At 36.1% G+C, this 15,500-nt stretch overlaps 3 protein-coding genes across 3 annotated transcripts; 1 reads left to right on the forward strand and 2 right to left on the reverse strand.

Annotated features, from left to right (window-relative positions):
* Positions 1-5,113: 5,113 nt before the first annotated feature.
* Positions 5,114-8,364, reverse strand: LOC126609878 (HIPL1 protein-like). Its single transcript, XM_050277813.1, has 7 exons — positions 7,963-8,364; positions 7,655-7,812; positions 6,778-7,548; positions 6,475-6,691; positions 6,207-6,385; positions 5,859-6,100; positions 5,114-5,693 (listed from the first exon to the last, which is right to left on the reverse strand). Exons 1-7 carry the CDS (start codon positions 8,054-8,056, stop codon positions 5,270-5,272), a joined length of 2,085 nt encoding a protein of 694 aa, XP_050133770.1. The 5' UTR covers positions 8,057-8,364; the 3' UTR covers positions 5,114-5,269.
* Positions 8,365-10,253: 1,889 nt separating this feature from the next.
* Positions 10,254-12,121, reverse strand: LOC126609879 (LOB domain-containing protein 27-like). Its single transcript, XM_050277814.1, has 2 exons — positions 11,044-12,121; positions 10,254-10,561 (listed from the first exon to the last, which is right to left on the reverse strand). The coding sequence occupies exons 1-2, from the start codon at positions 11,871-11,873 to the stop codon at positions 10,462-10,464; spliced, it is 930 nt and encodes a 309-aa protein (XP_050133771.1). The 5' UTR covers positions 11,874-12,121; the 3' UTR covers positions 10,254-10,461.
* Positions 12,122-13,562: 1,441 nt separating this feature from the next.
* Positions 13,563-14,630, forward strand: LOC126609881 (uncharacterized). Its single transcript, XM_050277816.1, has 2 exons — positions 13,563-13,699; positions 13,790-14,630. The coding sequence occupies exon 2, from the start codon at positions 13,811-13,813 to the stop codon at positions 14,477-14,479; it is 669 nt and encodes a 222-aa protein (XP_050133773.1). The 5' UTR covers positions 13,563-13,699; positions 13,790-13,810; the 3' UTR covers positions 14,480-14,630.
* The last annotated feature ends 870 nt before the right edge of the window (positions 14,631-15,500 follow it).

A 15,500-nucleotide genomic window follows, 5' to 3' on the forward strand; every position in this document is an offset into this window, starting at 1 on the left:
AGTGAAAAAACAAACTTGGAACAAACTAGGGGGTTGGAATTTTGGATTTTTCATGTTTTTCTGTTTTATTTTTACTTATAAGTAGGATTTTTATTTTTTTTCTTCAAAATAATCTATACTAAGTTACATGATAAAGGAAATTCAAACTTATACGCAAAAGAATAATCACATTGTTCTAATCGATTGGTTAATTATGTTTGCAATTTGAATTAAGATTTGTCAAAATGAAAAATGCATTAGTTTAGGGATCAATGTCGACCCTACACAAGGCCTTGCGCAATACGTTTAGAGGGGTCAACCTAGACAAATAACTTTGAGTTCAAACATTAAATTTTGTTCAGATGTTGTTCTTTGATCTTGTCGTGGTCTTATCAACGAGTACGATCCTTGTGGGATTCGAGGATCTTGAGAATTTATGAATCGTGTCCGTTTATTATACATTGTACAATCAGAAATCATTTTAAATATTTATATTTAAAAATAAATATAAATAGTACTTAACAAAAACTGATCGTACCATGTACAATAAACGGACATGATTCAAGAATCCTCGGATCCTGTTGGCTTATGAACTAGTTTATTTATTATTTTTAATGTGAGCGATGTATTAAAAAGTAAATTGAACTAGAAATTTCAAGTGATGGGGATGAATTTGACAAGTTCATTTGTTATAAAAATGGCGCGTTCAAGATGTGTTTATATGAGCCACTTGAACTTGAAAATGCGAGTTCAATAGTGTATCTAACTAATTTGTTAATTAGAATCAAGGGTGAGCTCAAGTTGTTGTGTTTACAAAAGCTCAAAGAGGTGAACTAAATTTAAAATGGCTTTTTAGTTAAAATAGTTCATAAGATTTGGAAATTATAGAATTAATTTCTGGAGTTGTCTACCATCAATCATTTTAGTTTTTGTGTGAAAAAAATCTTCATTAAATAATGATAAAATGACACAAAAACCTTTATTTTTTGTCATATCATTTTGGCTCATTGTCTATTAAATTAAAGGTATTTTTGTTATTTTCGTCATTATTTAAAATAATTTTATGAATGACCAAAATGATTAATGGTGGACAAACTTAGATGCCGCTTCTATCGATTTCAAATTTCAAGTTCAAAAATAAGAAGTTATGCTAATTTTTTAGACCAGTTTAACTAAAAAGCCTTTAAAATCTACAAATGACTTTGTCTTGTTTATTTATTAAAATTAAATAATCAAAATACACTTCGGGTAAGTTTCAAACATCGCGTCACTTTGAAATCCTTTTTATACGCCAACTATGAGTATTAATCACAATGCTGACGTCAATAAATTAGCAACTAATCAAAGTATAATCAACATTACCTCCAATTTAAATAAAGTATTGGTGGATCAGGTGTATGATTTAAAAATTATTGTTTATTTATATAATAAGCATAAGATCACATCTTATCTTGATTGTTCTTCATCATTACGGAATGTAATGTATAGAAAAATAAAATTAATACAAAAATGGTTTTTTTTACATTCAAGAGAATATTTCGTGAGTTCAAACTTGAATGACGACTCAAAAGAGTATCTTTATTTAAAAAAGGCAGCAACAATGTTTTTCAATTGAAAAACTAAATTTGATATCGCATAATAAGAATTAGCAGCTCTCACCTTGTTGCAAAAATTAACAGCAGCTTCAAAATTTTAATTAATTATTAGATACATTTATTAATTTTATTAGAGAAATGCTAAGAAGATTCTCTTAAAGTAGACTCTTCCTGAATCCCTTTACAAATCATGTACATAATGTTTTATATTGTTAGCATGGAAATTAACGTTAAAATGTAAGTTATGAGGTGACAGAAAGTTCATAAAGTCTCACTTTGACTATATTCTCAACATTTCTCATTTTATTACTGTTTTTTGTTTTAAATATTTATTATAACAATTTAATATAATAAAATAATAATTTAATTTGACATATCAGGTGAAAAACAAAATTTTAAAAGATGTAAAAGTGCCACATGAATTTTTGACAATCTCATTCGCAGATGCTTTAAATCACCTAGAATTTATGTGATTAAAATGGTTGGTGACCTAACTCTAACAATATTTCGAACAAGGTGGTCCGGGCTGCAGAAGAAAACTCTAAAAATAGTAAAACAAGTGAATTTTTTTCTAGAAAGTAAAAGTAGTGAATTTTTTTGGAAATTCTTTTCTTTTAACCCAAAATAATTGACAAAGTTCATGTGAAAAATAGTCAAATTTATGTATTTATTTTTATGTTGAAGCGAACTTTCTTGTTCCTTTTTTTAATAGCCAGAAAGAAAAGTGAAAAGGACCCTTCACGTATGATATTGAAATTTGCAAAGGCGCGGCTTGACCTGGTACCTAATTAGTATTCACATCTCACGCCCAAATTGGCGAGAGAAACCAAGACATTAAAGTGACAATATTGAAAGCCTATTACATGTCGTATTGTTCTATCTAGGTAGGTTGGGATGGATGGTTTATATGTATTAACTTATTTACATGGTATTGCGTGATTAGTTTGATAAACAGTCAACTAAGTTAGATTGTTGCAGCATTGTTGTTGCAGTGGTGTGAGTTTAATGATTGTTAGAGCGATATTTCGTAAAAATCAAACTCAGGAAACCCATATATTATTCTCAAAAATTGAACTCACTCATACTGAACTTGATTTTATTGATACACTATTGTGATTCTAATATCGCGTCTTATTTACATGTAAGCTCTTCTCCAATCAGGACCCACTAAAGCCTCAACTACCAACTAGGCAACTACACCTACAAAAAAAGATGGTGTCCAACATTCTCAAAAATCCCAAATAACTTAAAAGAGTTGTGATGAACTGGTTGCAGCATTTGTGGAAAGTAGGTTATCGTCCACCATGAATGGATAGGCATAACCTCTTTAATACCAAGACTTGTTGGTTCGTTTATTTACTTCTTATAAGACAGTGACATGTTGACAAGGAGAAAATTTTCATTTTGATAAGAATATGGATGATACATCACGTCTTTTTATGTAAATGGTGGGAAATTTTGTTTTTAAGTTATTAACTTTTTTTAACACACAAATCTCATTATTTGTATAGTGACACGTGGCGTACCACCTCGTATGTTGATCATACTGAAAAATCTCTCGTTCACAAGAGGGAAAGCTCAACGTCTCTTCAGATTTCTCGTCCTGCTATATCCCTGTTGTATGTTAGAATCTCCACAACTCGAGTGTCGGAAAGAGCCTCGGTCTTATTCAGAAATGCAACGAGACATGAAATTCTAACGTAGATAAGATTCTTAGGTTTCCACAATAAAGAAAGACACGAATCAATCCACAGGATGTTTTCAAAATTGTATGAAAAAGGATAAAGGGGTCAATAGGTTTGGTACAATACACGTTTAATCATGTATGCTGCTGGAAAACCCTAAATATAGAATAAGGTATCTCTTCCAAGTTACATTGCTTGCAATAAAAGAAAAGTTCGGAAGCTTTTAACTATGTTAAATCTGGAAAAAAAGGGAAAGCAAAGGGGGAAAAGTCAGTAGAAAGAAAGAATTGAGGTCATCGGTATTTTTTCGAACGATCGTCGCTTACCAACCTGGAAATACGAGTACAAATACATGGGACGGGACTGAATACGCAATCCTTTCTCTTTAAACGTAGAGTATGACTCGTTTGAAAGTGCTTTTAGAATGATTGAAAGTGTTTTTGGTGAAAATGTTTTTGAAACCAGCCTCGAGTAAAAATTCAAGTAGATCCTGGATAAGCTCTTGAACTGCTTCCTCTGTAAACAGGACACTTGCTTTTTCAGCACTGTTGAAAATCTGCAATCTGTGAGAACAAAAGAACTGGTTTAATGGGTCCTTCACATGGAAATTGGCAAAAAGGGACTTACAATTCTGCATGTATGTACGGATAGAACATAAATTCAAGTCCGAAATCTTGATACTGGTAGTTCCATCGTGTTGGAGCCAACACACATGGCCACGCCTCACGCAGTACAATACCTACAGAATAACCAGCAGAACAACTTATTCACAGTTAAAAGGGAAAATTTTAAACACGAACTGTAGACTTCTAAAGAGGGTCATGACATCCTAATTCGTCTTTCGGTCATCTTGTTCATGATCCGGGATGCATCATTAAGTCTATTTGATCTGTCATAGATGCTGGCAACAACGAGATGTAACTCGTTGATGTTGGGATCAGAGATCAGCCTCTCAAACAGTGCCTCTACCATCTTAAAATCTTTTCTTGCACCATAGAGACTATGCGTCAGGAAAGTGAACTTCGTCAGCAAAAACACACCCTTCTTCCTGCATCTCTGCCTCTCAAACTCTCGTAACTTTCCATAGGCATTGAGAACTAGATCAATCACATTGGAAGCAGGAAACTATCCTGCCACTCTCGTCTTCTCAAACACCTCAATGCAATTCACGTACTTCTGGTTTCTTGAAAAAGGGTCAATCGTGCAACCAAAGACTGATATATCCTTCACCTCCCCGGCCTCAAAAGCTTGACGGAAAACCCATGTAGCCTCTTCTATGCGACCAGCTCTAGCAAGAATTGTAATTGCAGTCCCCCTAGGGATGTTGTCTGGGCGCTTGAGCTCATGAAGTAAACGCTTAGCATGAGCAACCAAACCTAATTTATCATAAGCCACAATCACCTGATCAATCTCAACCCCGGATCTCCTTAGCTTTTGAAACAGCATTGCTGCCCGATCAAGTTTCCCAGCCTTAATCGTTGAGTATGTAATTGCATTTAGCTGAACCCCTCTCCTGCATTTCTTGCACAAGATTTGTAGCCTTTTCATGTTCAAGTGACTTTCCATAAATCTTGATCATTGTATTGTAAGTGACAACCTTCTGCTCAATATCCGTTCTCTGCATCAACAGGAAAAGATGGCTTCCTGGAAAAGCTCCCACCTTACAGTAGTAGAGATTTGAACTTCAGTCGATAGGATGGAGCACATCCGCTCTAGCCAATGTAGAAATTGATTAGTTCCAACACGATTAAATTCCAAATACGTTTGTAATCTTGTAGCTTAGACATAGTTCTTGTAAGATCAATTGTATAGCATTTGGTCCATGATGTTTGCAACTTGCTCTCATCCGAACACATTCATCAAGTTCTGTTGATTTCTTGTATGAAACTAGTTAAATTAACCCTCGCCTATGCTGTAAACTTAAGCTTGTTGTACAATAAATTCATGGAAGTTTATAGATGTCCTCAAATTGGAATAGTATGCAGAAGTTAACAACTTCTTTTCTTTAGCTTATAAAATTACAAGTGAACACCGAAACGGAAGCAACAATGTACAGAAGATGATCAATAGCTCCAGTGTTAATGGATTGTTCAACCGCCCTGTGCTTGAAGGGGAAGGAGGAGGAGAGGGAACAGATTTTGGAGGGGAAGAGGATGTAACATTCTCTATGGAGCAAGTGTAGTTGCAGCGGCTAGGCTTAGCAACTCGATATAAGCCGCTGCTGGTCAGCATAAAGATGTCTTTCCTGTTATCCTGACCAAATGAGAATATGAACCCTAATGCAGTGACAGAGCTTCCTGCCTCGGCACCGCACTGGATAGGAGAGTCCAGAGCACAACTGACCGCGATTTTAGCGGTAGTGAAGTTTCCGCTACCTTCGGGAGTTTCTAATCCTGTCCATATACCACTGGCATACAAATCTGCATAAATATACCTGCAAACATAATTTACATACTGCTGTGAAGGGTCATGAACGATGTTTCTAGAGTAGGAAATCTCATCAGATGTTGTAGTAGACCCTCAAAGTGGTGCTACACCACTCGACGGGACATGATAACCGAAGAGCTGTGGTATCTGCAGATGTTCGTATTGAGCTTACCTTCCATACATGCACGGATCTGTTGTGGATCGGTAAAAGTAGCCTCCTGTGATCGATGCAGATTCTTCAGCCTTGTTGACTTCAGAGTGTGTGTATCCCATTACAGGGAAAATTGGGTTAATGGAGCTGGCAGATGTATTTCCTCCCGGAGATTTAGGGGGATTGTATCGAAAAGGCCCCTCGTAAACACGCCATCCATAGTTTCCGCCCTTGGTGACTAGATCAACCTCTTCGTACTGATCCTATACAAACAATAACTTGAGCATTGATGATACCAGAAGCTTGCAATAAATGTGCAGAAGGCATGTTTATATCGGCGAACGTACAAAAACTAATCTCAGTTACTACCTGACCAACATCTGCACAAAGGAAGTAGGAAGGTCTTTCAAGATCAAAACTACATCGCCAAGGATTTCGAAATCCTAAAGCCCAAATTTCCGGCCGCAGTTCCTCATCTTCGGTAAAAGGATTATCTCCAGGAACAGAATAATTTCCCCATAGGCCAAGGTCAGCAATTTCTTTTGCACCTGCAAACAAGTATTACATAACTGAGGAAAACCTACGAAGAATATGGTGTCCGAAAGCCTTTTAAATTTTTATTTTTGCCATTGCTCACTTGGTATGTTATCGATGTCGAGCCTCATAATCTTTCCAAGCAAGGATTTTTTGTTCTGTGCGAAATTGTAAGGATCACCTATGCTTCCACCGTCTCCCATCATGAAGTACAAATATCCGTCTTTAGGTCCAAACAGAATTTGACCTGCATGATGGGTAGTAAATGGAAGGCCCATGGTGAATATTCTTCTGACTTCAAGTGGTTTTACACTAGCGAACTGAAATCCAGGGCAAGAACAGTATCAATTAGCAATGTTCGCATGTAAAGCACGTGAAATAACGCTTGAATCATGCAGAAATTTACCGACGAAGGTTGTGGCGTGGTAGCATTGGCAGTGAACTCTGCTATGATACTGTGGTACTGACATGGCTGCCCACCATTATCCGGTTCCAGCTTCGAAGGATCGCATCCCACATCAGAGTTACATGAGCATCTTCCTGAACATTGTGGCCATGTAACCTTGTCACAGTTGAATGAAGCAAAGAAACGGCCATTTTGGACATAGTTAGGATGAAATGCTAATCCCATCATTCCAAGCTCAGTGTCGGAATATACTTGATCAGTTATGTCAAGAAAGGGATTTGCTTCGTCGATCACCAATGTTTCTCCTGATTCTTCCTCCGGAACAGTTGCCAGCCATACTTTACCTGCTTGGTCGGATAAGAAAACACGGTTTGACCCATCGGGATGGGCTACCATGTTGAGGTACGATCCATTTCCAATTTTTTCAAGGCACATACCACTCGGGGGACTTGGAATTTCAGTGCTGTTGAGCAACACAGGTCCACCATCAAAACAGAACGATTCATCATTTGAAGATCCACCAAACGCGTTGCAAAAAGCAGTTTTTGACTGCCATGTATCACTCAGCTTGGAAGTAGAATTGGACGGAGTTCCACCTCCAACTTGCAACGAAAATGGAGAGTTTAACAATGCTACATTTTGGCATTCATCCCAGACCTTGGAACAAAAGTCAACGCCACCAGGTTGGTGCTGTGATGAGTTGCAGAGGAGAGGAACTTGTCGAGGCGCTGATTCAAATCGATATAGCTCAGCAGAAAACTGATCACATCTCTGCAAAGCATGTCGTATTCAAATACACATGAACCGGTGCCAACGGTTCCATATCACTTAACACAGTAGCTAGCAACAAGAAGTAAACAAGCAAAGAATCTCTTACCGAGCAAAGTATTGATTTCACAAGAGAAGCACAACCAAGATCAGAAACATTCATTGCCTTAAATAGATTCTGCAACCGCAAATCCTCAGCGGAATCACAGCAAACGCTACCATTGTATCGACAGAAATTAAGCGGAGTCTTCGGCGTGATGGGTGATCCTATTCCAAATTAAACCGGCAAAGAAATTAACTCGCAGGGAAACGAAAACTACAAAATGCAGAAGTCGGCTTTTTTTCCGAACAACGAAACAAAGCATGTAGAAATGAAAAGGGCAACCAGATAATAGATTTTAGGAGATAAACACTTACTCATATTTGTACACAAGGGAAGGGAAGAAGAATAATCAGTAAGCAGAAGCATGTTACAGAACACGAACACGAAAATAGCGAAAAAACCACTCATCTTTCAGAACAGATAAGTAATCACTGACAGCAACGACGAACAAAACCCGAATTTCTATATCTTTCCAACAGACAGTTGAGATTACGCAATGATGAACACATAAAAAATTGGAAGCTAGGTTAGGTTAGATTAGGTGGTCGTCACCACTCTATCACCTTGTCTAGTTGGCGAGCTGTGATTAATTACCACCTTTTTCCTTGATTTATAGCTGCTGCCATTTTTAAAGAGAAGGTTGAGGTGAGTGTGCGTGTTGCCAGTTGGTTCTTGCAGCCCCTCAATCTCTCTCCGTCTCCTATATATCTTCTTGTAACTTGTAAATCTTTTTCATGGTGGAATATACAAATCTTATACCAAAATTCAACATAAAAGCACCAAATACAATCTAGTTGGTTTTCTTTTCTCCTTTTTATCGGTAGTTTCTTATCGTTTTGTTGGGCGACATTGTCGTCTTTAGCACCAAACCAGAAACCGTTGACGTTTTTCTGATTTGAAAATCCATGGATTGAAGCTTCAGAAAAAAATCAATTAAAAAAAAGCAAAAATATATCTTATAATTTTGTAGGAATAAATAATAGCAATGCGGCAATTTCTTATCAGTTGACTTTACTCGACAATCTTAAACATATAAGCAAAGAACGCGGCAAGTTGACTATTTGAACGTACTCAACAGCAATAGGATAATAGTGAAATTTAGATATGGTTGAAATCATTGGCTCTTTCTTTTTGCTCGGATGACTTCCTTAAGGATATTTATTACGTTTCAAATACAGTACAAAGATTGGGTTTGGTTATACAAATAATTGGGTTTAGCAACCGGAGCTATCATTTTGCATGTGGTGCACTATTAAAGTGAATAGAGTGTTGGATTTGTATCTGGTTCAATAACTAAGTAGATAAAGTGTTGAATTTTCAGCCATAAATTACTCTAGAAGAAAAATTATGCATTCCAATCCTCCCGAAAATGGGAGGGAGGATTAGAAAAGAGAAGTTTTCTTCATGTCTAATTCATCATCTCAAAATGAAAAATCATTCTCCTTTCCATTTAAAGCTTATTAATTGATTGCCCCCTAAAATTGTAATTTAGTCTCATTTACCTTTAAAACTTGTTTTGTCTCACTTTGCCTCCTGAAACAGCCATTACTGTCTGCACACCATTTTTGTTCATTCCGTCAAATTGTTACTAAATTAAAAAGTAGTGTGAACATTTCATTTTTTTACGTAGGCAGAGATAAGCCCCATGCTTGGGGATGTGACACTTACATGTGAATTTTGGTTGATCACCACATATTTACCAGCCGCATGTGAATTGTGGCAAAAAAAGTTGGAAAACAATTAGGGTTAAGTAAAAGAGGATAAAGGAAATTGAGCTTGCGGGTCCAGTCCCAAAGTTCAATCTCAACTAATGTCCATATTAATTTAAGGCATATTTGACCGAATTGACAAAAATTGGGTGAACTGAGATTAAATGAGATGAAAATAGCAATTTTGGTGGGCAAAATGAGACAAAACAAATTTCATGGGTAAAATGAAACTAAATGCCAGTTTCATAGAGCAAATCAATTAATAATCTTACATTTAATAGGTTATACATTTCAACCTCCCTAAAGACATAAGCAGTTGACTACGACACCATCAAGCTCTCCTACCCATGGCAAGGATAAAAGTCAAAGGTATTAAAGATATGATTAATTACTAAATTCTATCTTGAATACTCTCCTAATTGAAGATCAACTCAAACAAGCATGAACTCCAATCATATACAATCAAGAATATTTCCAAGATAATATTCCCAAGATATTATCTCATAATTAATATCCTTGGATTATTCTTCCTCCATCCATCCTATAGATGAATGCCAATCGAATGTTGCCATGTGTAGCAAAACCCTATATACATAGCCGGCCCTAACTCTATAAATACCTATTGCTACGCACTTAAGTCCTAAACTCTCTCTCCAAAGAAACTGACTTAGGCATCGGAGTTCCATTGGGCCATTGGCCAACCCCTCATCTCGTGGGCGTGTGTGACTTTGGCCTTCATCAAATGTGTTATTTTGTTTTGTGTTGCAGGTACAATTTCGTTAAGATTGAAGAAATTTGCTACCACAACTTTGATTTTAACAAAAAAAATAACATTACACTGATAAAATTGCAGAGTGTTTGAGAGAACTTGGTAGGAGAAATATAGAAGAGGGCAATGAACATTTTAAGTGCATTTCAATCTTCTCCAAAAATGGTTGAGTAAAGAGCTAGCCTACATCTCTTATTCAATGAATGCGTACGTGGAAACAAATAAACAAAATTGTTGAGCTTTGAACACCAAATTTGCAAAACAAATGAAAAAAAAATAAGGAACTCGATCGTTCTGAAATTACTTGAATTACTTCATTTGTCTTCTAGCTATAGCTACTTCACACTCGTTAGACTGAAGCATGCTGCCGCACTCTTGAGATCATTTGAGACATGTTCGATCGATTGCGTGGTACCCTTGAACGATGATTCAGCACTGCATATAAGTAAATTTAATTTGTTAGACAGTATAATTATCATTATTATTTTATGTAAGCAATATTTTTCTATGAAATCATCTAAACTATGGTGCAGAAAGGGAAGAATATTGACGTAGCTAACTAGGCTAAACAATCAGCAATTAGACAATTGGCTCATTTGGAAGTGTTTTGAAAATTACTAAAAGCGTTTTTGTTGAAAATGTTTTCAAAATCAATCCCTAATAAAAATTCAAGTGGATCCTGAAAAAGACTTTAAGTACTTCCAAGAAGCACATAAAAACACATAGTGATTTGGTACTCAAAATCAAATTTATCAAAAGCGTTCGAAGTGGATCCTGAAAAAGACTTTAAGTGTTGCTTATTTCGAAAAATACTTACACTGATTCAGTTTCACCAATTTAAAATCACTTCCAAATGAGCACAATTAGTAAATTAAATCTCAAATTGTAGAAGACAATTAATTAAATATTGTACATACCTAGACTCACAGGCTTCTTTAGATTCGATATAAGATTGTCGATCATCAGCAATTGTATCAAATGGAATGTCATCATAGTCATGAGGAACGTCCATTTCTTGGTGAACAGGAAAGGCTTGTGAAGAAACCAAACTAGACTGAACAGCCATAAGTTGTTCGACATTGTTATCGTTATAGTAGGGATGTTGAACCCTAAGAGGTTTAACCATATTATCATTGTCGTCAATATAAACCCCATTAAGTCCATTTGCAAGATACTCATTACCCACCCAGGACATTCCACCACTGGCACCATTAGCGCCAGAAGCATATTGATACGGATATTGATGTTGTTGATAAAGTGTCAGAGTCGCCGCGTCGGTGTTTGTAGGTATACCTAGCTGCAACTGCGGTGAAGGAGAAGAGTAGTGCGGTGAGGAAGAAGGTAGTCGATATTGACATTGGTCCTTGCAAATTGCAAGATTTGTCCTCACATATCGAAGCTCTTCTAGGGCTTGCTGTAATTGGAAATTCAATTGGTTTATGATGCCCATACACCCGGTGACTGAAAATTTGGCACGCATATTGGACTCGTATATGATCGATGTCATAGCCTCCTCCTCTTGCTCTGGATGAACTTTCTTTAGAATCTTCATTATGTTCGAAACGCCATACAATCGGTGGGCGTTTTGAAACATCATCGGTTGATCTGCCGGGAAGTGTGGAGCAAGAGCGCAGTCCTTAGCGCACTTTCGTCTATGGTATTTGCACGCAGCACAGGCTTGGCTTGTGCCTCCTTTTATCGTCATTGCAGGGTAGAATGTAAATTCATCAACTTTTTTGATGATCATCAAAACGCAGGTTGAATAACTTGATTGGAGAGAGGGAGAGAAAGAGAAACATGGAAAGATAAAATTGATCGGAATTATAAGGCCGGAAAACTGATCGAAATGAATAAGAATATGCGATCTATGGCTTGGTTTTGATCATCAAAACGCAGATTTGATCGATCTGCGATTGATGAGAAGAGGTGGATTAGAAGACCAAGTAAAATTTGAACGTTTCTCTATTCAAAAGTAGATCTTGTTGAACTGATTTTTACGTATCTCGGGAGTCATATTTATACACAGTTGCACGGTTAGCTTGGGAGGTTTGGTAATTTTCCGCTGTATGTATGTATATATATATGTGTGTGTGTGTGTGTATATATGAAAATCATGCCCCTCTTCACTTTGTTGTGATAGTGACGTGAGCTAACCAAAGCTAGCTAGATGTCTTGGATGATATTTAAGTATGTGCCAAAATAAAAAAAAATTAAGGAGAAACACCATCCACAAATTACACGAAAAAAATATGATAGAAGAAAGTATAACCCTTAAACTCGAGTAAGGTTTGGTAATTTTTTTGTGGACACAAACTGTTTGTACCATATTTTACCTTGCCTTTGGCAAAGAGTTAATTATCTTGATTATTTCTTTTAATTTTTCTTTGGTAAAGAGTGAAAAACAAGTAGATTGTATCAGTTTCATAGTACTTAAAAGTCTGAAGTTCTAGTCTCCCTTCATTACTTTTGTCTCACATTTGAAAAACATGAGATAAGTGCATTATCAATCAAACTGTATATATGTATGATCATGATAATCGAAATCAAATATGATCATGATAATCAAAACGAATACTATTAAATATTTATGTACATATATGTGAGTCCTATTGCTTGCAAAAAGATTTAAAATTATAGTCTCTTTGGTGAAAAACATATCATTTCTTACGTATATATGACCTATAAGTCTTAATTAAATACCCAAAATGTCTTATCTTTTTTCTTCTTTGCCCATTCAAATAAGTATTTAGAATATCTTTCGTCTGCATAATCAACCTAATTAACTAAGACATATTATAGCTTAAGTAAAATTTAAATTAGGGTTTGATCGTCATGTGAAGTTTGAGTACGTTTTTGGAGTGCAAAGTAAGGACTTGGCGACCAAGTTGTATAAACTCCGTAACATCCACGCAGTCTGCTTCCCGTACACAACTGCAACGATAAAATACATACCATAAAATTGTTTAGGAAGTGGTTATGTTGGGTACGGAACCAATACAAGCCAAGAGAGTTACCCCACATTTATCTTCTACTATATTGAATTGAACGATTAATACTCACCACACGTTTTTTTAATATGAGTAATATTCAACTCTAAATTCATCCAAATTATGCATACATACGTAGAAGATTCGAACTTCTCTAGTCAAATTTATTTTTAAAACGGAATTAGTTGGTGGCTTCGTTAAAATAATCTTTTTTTTTTGGTGTTCAGAAAGACTCATACAATTATTTTAGTTTCTCTTGACCACCATCATGTGATTCATTAGCATAAAAAAATAAAACCCGTGCAATGTGAATTATGAGCTTGGACTTCTCTAGCCAACTTAACTAAATTTTAAATCTGCACAATCTACCACAAGGTCGTGTGTTTTCACTTTTATACGTACCTGCGTTATATAAAATTTTCATTATTTTCATAATTCAATCTCAACCATCCGTTTAATTGTATGCCTCTCCCGTATAGTTTCCTATTCCGCCTTATTTTCTGATTCTTCCATTGAACACCGGTACCGAGGGCAAAGCGTAAATTTGCTTCTTCATATCATCAATTTTCTGCCCATTTGATTCGAGGTATAAAATTACCCGACGTACTTTTGCTCGATCTTGCATGCATAACCCTAATTATCTATATAATTAATACGCTGTGCTTAATGAATTCAGATCAGTGCATGCAATTACGGTATGGATTTTCTCAAAAAAGCCAAGGTGGTACGATTTCGAAGCCACCACAACAAATACCTATTGGCCGACGACGATCAAGTGTCGGTATGGCAAAGCTGCGACGGAACAGTGCAGAACACGCGGTGGACGGTGGAGCTAATTAGCGAAAATCCAAACGCATTGCGATTGAAGAGCTGTTTTGGGAAATACTTAACGGCGTTAAGTACGCCTTTTCTTCTCGGAATCAAATGTAACAAAGTCCTGCAAACCATGCCAAAGACGTTGGATTCAATAGTGGAATGGGAGCCGGTAAGAGACGGGTACGTGTGGAAGCTGAAGGCGGCCAACGGGCAATTCTTGAGTGCAAGCGGGTGTAGCGTACCGCCGTGGAAAGACACCATCACGCACGACAATCCGCGTACAGGTACGACGAGAAATTGGGTTCTGTGGGATGTGGATGTTGTGGAGATTCGAGAACAACAACAACAACAACAAGAACAAACGAATGTTGATAATGTCAATGATAGTTCTAGTCGTTATAGTACTACTGCAACACAAGATCCAACAGAACCAGAACCACGGTCTGTTTCGCGGTCGGAATCTTCACAAACACAGCCAGACTCTCCAGCCGTCGTTGATCTTTCGTCAACCAAAGATCGTACCAAGGATTCGGATAAAAAAAATACATAACATATATAACGTTGGAATTTTGGGATTATTAATTAGTACACATGATATGTATGCAAGAAAATCAGGGTTTTACTTGTATCATTGATGATGATTGATCAGATGATCTTCTTTCTACAAAATAGACTAAATTTCCTGACTATATATATTTACACACACGCATTACACCAATTAATTGGATTTTGCATTAAGTGTTACCTTTTCTGTAAATTTTTCATCACGAGGGCAACATGAAGCTAAGTTTTGTGTTCAGCTGAAAGAAATTTTCCAAAAATTAATTAGATATTAAGGAAATTGACTGTAGTTTTTTGTTTTTTTTGTATTCTATCCACACATCCATTTTTGCTTCTCACATCACTCTCTCAATTTTCGGTCATCAGATCAAATGAGTTGGAAAAAATAAATGGCCACAAATTACAAGGTGTGTGAGAGGTAAAAATGAGTGTGTGGGAATATATAGCATTTCCTTTTTTCATTAGTACAATTGTATTTTAGATAAAGAATCTCACTAATATTGATGATTAAGCGCTTTCAAGTAAACGTTTAGTTTATAAAAATAATTAATCAAACCTAGAAGTACCTCTACAATAAATTTGAAAAAGAGTAATGTTAAGGAGACTAAATTGTTGATAATTGGATTATTACTTAAGCGTTGATAAACGTGCATTTCTTATTGGTAACACATCATTTGGTTTACAAATTTTGTCTCTCTAACATCACCCTATGAAAAAAGTCACTAACATTAATTGTACAGAATAAAGCGCGTCAGCACTAAATAACCCCTTAAATATTAATATGCTTTTTAGCCACCTCATTATAAACCTTTTACCCACCTTATTTTGTGCAATATCAGTATTTACAATCTATTTTTCTTGTTCTCCCACTAAGTTGCAGACTTGTCGATATGTTCCAAGAGAATATCAATATGCATTTGGTTTAATATCCTTGTAAATGATCTTGGGTTCAAAACTTCCTCTTAATAATAGTATAAAAAAAGAGTATCAATACAATTGCACAACTTAAT

Source organism: Malus sylvestris, chromosome 17 (genome assembly GCF_916048215.2).
Source record: "Malus sylvestris chromosome 17, drMalSylv7.2, whole genome shotgun sequence".
Taxonomy (NCBI): domain Eukaryota; kingdom Viridiplantae; phylum Streptophyta; class Magnoliopsida; order Rosales; family Rosaceae; genus Malus; species Malus sylvestris.